The following is a 7,096-nucleotide window of genomic DNA, read 5'->3' on the forward strand; positions in this document are numbered from 1 at the left end:
CCCTCCAATATACATGTCTGCCATCATCTTAGCCAACAAGGAATTAAATCACTGTAAAATCTCAACATAAAACCACTGAAAGACACTTAATAGAAAATACCTTTAAATGAAAATAAAAATCCACCACTATTATGAATTTCCTCCTTTTCCTTCTCTTGTGCATTTTTCATATATGAAAATTTTCTTCAGTGCATATGTGGCAAATTTTCATCAGTTTTGCACAGTCCAAAAACATTTCCCATTGAAGTTTCTACACTATGAAACCCTATTAGCTGCAGAAATAAATGGGCTGTGTGTGCAAGGTGATGTAGGATACACATACCTGGACTCATAGTTGCCTCACATAAGCTTAATGCAGTAGTCTGGAAGTCAAATTATCTTTTTCCCCTAAAGAGGATTGTTTTAATTTTTTAATGGTGTTCTGCTTTTTCTCTAGGAATTCAAAGCAGTCTGCAAGCATAGGAAACCCTCTTCCAATTTCTCACAATAAGCCTGAGGATAAGTTAGGCCATAAAAGAATGACGGGTTCAAAGTCAGCCAGGAATTGTTGTGGCTAATGGTGGATCTGAACCTGGGCCTTCTCATTCCTAGTCCAACTTCTTAAGTCCCATATTGCATGTCTAGGAATTTGAGTCATACTTAGCATAAGATCCAGGGATAAGTTCTATACATAAGAAGCCATATCTTCAGCATACAAGCATACATTCTGTGTTAGTTTCTAGCAATTCCACCAACTAGTAATGGAAAGAATCTTGCCTAAATTCATGGAAAACTATTGCCAGGCATGTCATGATTCCAAGAAGATTATGCATTGACTCTGACTGGAGAAGTACAGCTTTATGCAGACTGAAAGGTGGAAATCTTTGGATATGTCACATTTTAATGCCCACATCTGTAGTTGTTTGATCTTGCTAGGGTTCAGTTGAAAACTTCTCTCCCCCAGCCAAAGCCTAGCCACTAGGAAACAACTTCAACAGCCTCACTTAGTTGGTCCAGATGACAGATGTACAGCTGGGGAACAACAGGATACTGATGGTACTTTACCTTGCATATCCCCATTCCTAGTGACTTCATGTAAATATAAAATAAAAATAGGGAGAAAATAGAACCCTGAGACACTCCATAAAATAGAGGTCTAGGGCCAACATTCTAGCACAGAACTAGCAAACTTTTGGTTTATCAGATTTGGTATACGATTTGCTTTTACTGTATTGTATTATTCTATTGTACTGTATTTGAAACTCAGAATTTACCAATTGCAAATTTTATATGTACAGGATCCCCACTCCTGATTTAAAATAAGACTAAAGTGCCCCTAAGAATATTCTGACCCAAGGAATTTATTTTTAATTTTCCAAATTAAACCAACAGTTTACAGAGAAAAAAATTGATCTGCACCCTAGAAAAGTTGATCTCCATTTGAGAGGTTTGATCTGAAGCTTGGACTTCCATAACCAATAGTCAGAAAACGCACAATATATCACTAACTTATTACTTCTTCAAATCCATGATCAGGCATCCCCTGTATCAGAACCAGAATGATTTCGAACTGTGGGCGACTTTTGAAATCCTCTGAATCTTCATTAAAGAAGTGGTTACCAAATGCAACTGGTGGGAAATTGGGGTGCAAAAGAGACAATGGAATTGTTAGCACTGAAGGCATAAAGTTTGCACGCCTAACCAGGATGTTGTTTGTATTTTCATTAAAAAAAAGGTTTAAGAGTACCAGCATAGTTTGGAAAGAAGGAAGAATAATGTGTTTATGTGTGCCTGCATAGTATAAATTAACAAACAAAATGACATTATAAAATAGATGCCAACATTTCAGCTGTAAATTATAAGTCTGTCTGCTTCTCTTCCTACCCCCCCTTCCTCCCTGCCCCATTACTCTTGATTTAGGATGTTGACTCTCCTTTCCATATTTAATGCTGCTGACAGAACAGTTTCCAAAATGGAGATAGAAAGTATTGCCTTTCCACAAGGGAGCCATGGGGGTTTATTTTGCTCCTGAAGTGGCACCCCCTAAGTCATTATGCTAAGCTCCTTACTCCTGATTATCACCACCTCCTCCTCCTACCCATTAGATTGGTAAACAGCGTTCACAGCAGGGGTTGAGATAGGATAGGCTATATAAACTTTCCCAGGATTGCTTGAGAGTATCTCCATCCTTGCTGACTGCTTTAACCAAGGCTGCTGTAATGATGGAGTATCAGATTTGCCTTCTTGCTTTTCTCTGCTTCTTGCCCACAACGCATAGCTACATATGGGCCTGGATATATACTTTGCCTGGCCACAGTGCCAATGAAGTAGCGTCTCTTATGGATCCTGGACCTTCATCCAGCCTAGAGCTAACTGTAAGTAGAAGCCTGCATCTCATCCTGCTCAGTGTTCAGAACAATATTTTCCAGTCTCATGTCCTGAAGGAGCATTGCATTATGTCTTCCATCAGCTTAATCTCCAGGCCTATTGGTAATGCTAGTAAGGAAATAGTATGGGATTGTAATCCAATTCATTGTTTGTCAGTCACAGCAATTTTCAGATGTGTGGGTTTTAATTTCCAGAATTTCTCAGCTAGCCTGAAACCTAGAAACATTGCACTAAGAAGATATCAAGGTAGGAAGGGCTGCTCAAGTTCCTGTTTTTGTGCCACTTAGTCTAATGAATATTTCTGGAGTTCTCAAAAGCTTCCACATGTTTTCTAACTCTGTGGTCCCAACAGAGTTATAATGCAATTGTTTTCGCTCCTCAGGAACCAATCTTTGTTTTTATAGGAAATGCGACTTGATTTATGCACTTGCTAAACTTTAGCACAGTTTTCTTGGTTATGGCTTACTGTATTGCAGGTACTCAGGTATTAGGACTTGTAAAACATGATTTGTGGTTTAGCATGGTGTTGGAATCTAAGCAATTACTACTTTCAACCAACAAATTATTTTAATTGAATTTGCTCTGGCTTTTCATAATTTGTTACTCTTAAAGGTTAGGATATACTGTACTTCAAATCCCAGCCATCATTGCCTAATTGGAGGACTGTATATGAAATAATTTTGGATTTTATTTGACAGTATTGATCTAAGTGTTTGTTCTAAGAACTACTTGAACTGAAACCAGTTTGAAACTACAGTTGTGACAAAAAAATATATGACAGATTTCCTAAATCTGAACATTTTTTTGGTGACTAGCTTTGGTCTCCTTACCAAATAATATTTCCTGTCCCAGTCATTTGTGACTATGAAACTGATTCTAAAGCGTAGCAGTTATATTTTAGTGGCGCACCTAACTGAGTGTTTTTCTCCTCCCCTTTTGTACATAGTCAAATGTGTGCAGTCCTGAAACTGATTGTCCTCTGGGGTTCTTCTGTGACCTCCACTTCGAGATCTGCAGGCCACTTAAGCAAGAAGGAGAATACTGTCGTCACGATACCCATTGTGCCAGCAATCTGACTTGTATGTTTGGAAAATGCCTCCAGACTGCACTTAAGGGTCATGAAGGTAAACCATAGTGGAGTGGACTATTCACCAGAGGTAGAGGAAGTCTAAATAGCCTAGGCAAAAATGTTTGCAATGGATAGCTTGTTACCGCAAATGTTAAGAGTGCTATCCTTACAGCCATCCTCCTTTTTAAACCTTTCCTAACCTGGAACTTTCCAGAGCTATTGAGACTATAGTTCCCAAGTTCCTTTTTTTACACATTTTAATGGTCACCTTGCTTTTGAAATCAGTTTGCTTTTCTTCTTCTGTCAGTCTGCCTATGGACTTCTGCCCTAGTATAGGCATAATATAGTCATCATATGATGAGCCACCATATAGCCTACCTGCTTATGCATCAGTAGTTGGACCAGCTCAATGTATTTCAGTAAATCATATTTAGACAAATTATTGCTTAGCCCAATGCACAATACAATATTGGATTAGGCTTTCAAACTGTTTTTTTCACACATACCCAAGAATGTACTTTATCTGATAAATTCTGTCCATGCCACAGTAATCAAGATGCTCCTTAAAGACTACCTAATTGTTCAGACTTTGCTTTTTAATTTTCTTTTATGCTGTCTTCCTTAATCTCCCATGCCCAGCAGTCATAGAAACCAGGTTAGAGAGACCCGACCTAAATATATATTTTTATTATTTGAGGTGCTAAGCAGGCCTTTTATTTTGATTCTTATCTTGTATCCATAAATATATATTATCAAGCCACAAACATTAAGGAATTGGAGTTAGATGTAAAAAATTAAAAATTAAACTTAATTTAGGAAGGGGGATTCTCAGATTCTTACAAGCTTCCAAATACAGTGGAAAATGCTTGAGATAACCTGTGAATATTTGTTTCACTTTCTGATGAGAAGCTTATCTTGCCTATGGGAATTCTTACACTCTTTAGTTTTCACTTTGTTGAAAGAAATTTTATCCCTGCCTAAATGGTGCCAATATTTATGCTAGTTTTAGTTTGAAACCATTGCTGAAGTCAACTTCACTGAATTTACAATGGTTTCAAAATTCTTTTCTCCCTCCCACACTCCAGTTCAGCTGGATTCCCACATTTATGCTTCCTTGTTTGCCCCTTGTAGGTGCCCGCTGTCATCACAATGAAGACTGTTCTCCAGGCTTCTGCTGTGCCCGTATCCATGGGGAAATGGTTTGCAAGAAAAGGCTGGTTTTAGACGAGATGTGCCATGTTCCCCAAGGAGGGATTGCATTCAGCATGAACCAGGTGTGCCCCTGTTTAGAAGGACTCGTATGCAGAAGGATGCAGCCCAAGAGAGAGTAAGTATTGGTGTCACCTGGGAATAGGTACATTTCCCCCCACACAAGCAAGGTGTCCCCTTTTTCAGTTGGGATTGCTGACTCCCTGTTGCAAAGCAGCAATATTGTTGCACAAAAACAGTGGCGAAGGGAGGTCAAAGCCCATCCTACCTGCCATGATTGACACATAGCTGAAATTGCCAGTAATGGGGAAACTGTCATCAGGATGTTACTTTTACCTTCTTCCAGAAATCTTGATGCAGCTGAGATTGCTAGCAATGGAAACAAATCTCGTAGCAATTGCAATGCAGTTGATTTGGGGTGTATCAAGATTGTTGGGAGGAGAGGGGGAGACTGCCTTAATGCAACAGAGTTCATTGGTCAGAAATAAACTCTAGGCTCTCACGAAGGGCCACCCCAAAGATCTTTGTACCCCAATATCCACTGCACACAAACTTCCCTTTAACAAACCTTACTGGCATGTGGCATTCAAACAAGGATGAGCAACTGTAGAACATCTTCCCCAGCTAGCATCAAGGCAGGGGAATGATGGGAATTGAAATATAAAACCAATGGGAAGCACACGTTTGCCCATATTGTATTGGTTGAAATCTCATTCCTCTTTTTTTCTCTTTTTGCAGGAAACCATTTGAGTACGAGGTGAAAAAAGATGACTGGAGATGCCAAAAAAAATAGACAACCATGAAACAGTGTTTTTTTTTTAATAGCTGTATTATTCCTTGTAAATAGTGTTGTACACAGATTTGTCTACCATCTATTTTGATTGTACATTTGTGAATAAACATATCTGAGATGTGTAATTCATGAAAAGATGGAGCTACTCTTAAAATAATAAAATGGATTGATGTAAATAACTTTTTTGGGGGATCACGGACTGTTTTTTTCTTGTAGATGTGAATACATCTACAAGAGAATATCTAAAGACATACTACTATCTGACTGTGTGTGTGCACGTGTGTGTGCGCGCGTGTGCATGTGCCTTTTATTTCATTCATCAAGCAATACTGTAAACATTATACCTCTGAAAATCAGTGGTATAATCCATAGTATCTGGAGCAGTGGACTATACATAGCCTATTGATTATGGGTTGCCCACCCTTGTCTGGATGGCTGGGGAATTCTGGGAGTTGAAGTCCACACATCTTCAAGATTGAAAAACACTGGGCTGCTCTCTACCATATTAGGGCTTCTGACTTTTTTTTTTTTTTTTTTGAGAGCAAAAAGATCAGTTAACCCTGGCTTGGACAGCAGTATTCACTAGATGTGACCTCTGCAGATACAATTCATAATAAGTAGGTCTTCCACCACCACCATTTGTGTATCAACCTCCATATACCTTCGTCTTCATGGAAATGACCTATTTTTAAGGAGATACAAGGTGATTTTTAATCTATTATATACTGGATACACTATCTTTCATTTAAGTGCTATTTTATCATATACGTTTTTGTGTGTTGTTTTAAATAGCTCTCTTTCAATCTGCTGACTTTCTATATCTTGGATTACCAATAATGTCCAGCTAATGTAGCTTTTTATTAGAGAAGTTAAAATCTCATATCTGGAGAGGATGGAATTTATTATTTTAAAATATGAATAACTATTCTTAAGATCTAGTAACTTGAGAAAAAAAATGAAATCTTGTTATTCAGTCACTCCTTTTAGAGAAAAACATTCTTACCTCACATAAAAACCTAACATAATTCACAGAAGAATCTTCTTTCAATACAATGAACAAATACCACAAAGAGGCCAGCAACAAAAACACCAGAGAGCTGGGGGTATAGCTCAGTGGTAGAGCATTTGACTTCAGATCAAAAGGTCTCTGGTTCAACCCCAGGTGCCCCCTTCTCATTTTAAAAAAAATTTCTCAGGTAGCAAATGGAACCTATTGCTACTCAAAAATTAAACATTTTGCATACTACAAATAACATTGTTAACTCCATTCAGAAACATGAGTCAGACAGGAGATACCATTACTCAATTTTAAAAGCTCAGATTCTAAGTAGCTGGCTGAAATGATAGGATGATTTTAAATGACATAATAGAGCTTAACCTTCCACTCCAAGATATATTACTTTTCAATAATATGTTCAATTTCCTGAAAAATGTATCATGCTGTCTTTAGGTAGCCATCACCTCACTGCAAAGCATTTGATCAGACAGCAAAAATATCTGCTGAAAATTATATTTCAACAGCACCAGGAACAAAGAAGCAACGAGATTCAAATCCAGAATTTCAGCCATGCATGTGCACTGAATGGCAATCTTACATGGTAAACTAATCCCTCTCACTCTTTAAAAAATCTATTTTTACAAGAAAAATAGATTTAAAC

The 7,096-nt window shown here is 37.9% G+C and overlaps 1 protein-coding gene across 1 annotated transcript; it reads left to right on the forward strand.

The window, feature by feature from the left end:
• The first annotated feature begins 2,201 nt into the window (after positions 1-2,201).
• On the forward strand, positions 2,202-5,438 carry LOC148046017 (dickkopf-related protein 3-like). The gene is made up of 4 exons (XM_087711884.1): positions 2,202-2,354; positions 3,314-3,491; positions 4,568-4,763; positions 5,384-5,438. Exons 1-4 carry the CDS (start codon positions 2,202-2,204, stop codon positions 5,436-5,438), a joined length of 582 nt encoding a protein of 193 aa, XP_087568010.1.
• Positions 5,439-7,096: the final 1,658 nt, after the last annotated feature.

The sequence above is a fragment of the Thamnophis sirtalis genome, unplaced genomic scaffold, assembly GCF_051295495.1.
Source record: "Thamnophis sirtalis isolate CommonGarterSnake01/CBP01778 unplaced genomic scaffold, rThaSir2_p1.2 scaffold_4, whole genome shotgun sequence".
NCBI classification, from domain to species: Eukaryota; Metazoa; Chordata; class Lepidosauria; order Squamata; family Natricidae; genus Thamnophis; species Thamnophis sirtalis.

What these genes read in the sequence shown, in the direction of transcription:
- LOC148046017 (XM_087711884.1), top strand. Translation starts at nt 2,202, where the DNA reads ATGGAGTATCAGATTTGCCTTCTTGCTTTTCTCTGCTTCTTGCCCACA. An exon ending in CATCCAGCCTAGAGCTAACT is followed by an intron (nt 2,355 to 3,313) that starts GTAAGTAGAAGC and finishes TTTTGTACATAG; the next exon opens with TCAAATGTGTGCAGTCCTGA. An exon ending in TGCACTTAAGGGTCATGAAG is followed by an intron (nt 3,492 to 4,567) that starts GTAAACCATAGT and finishes TGCCCCTTGTAG; the next exon opens with GTGCCCGCTGTCATCACAAT.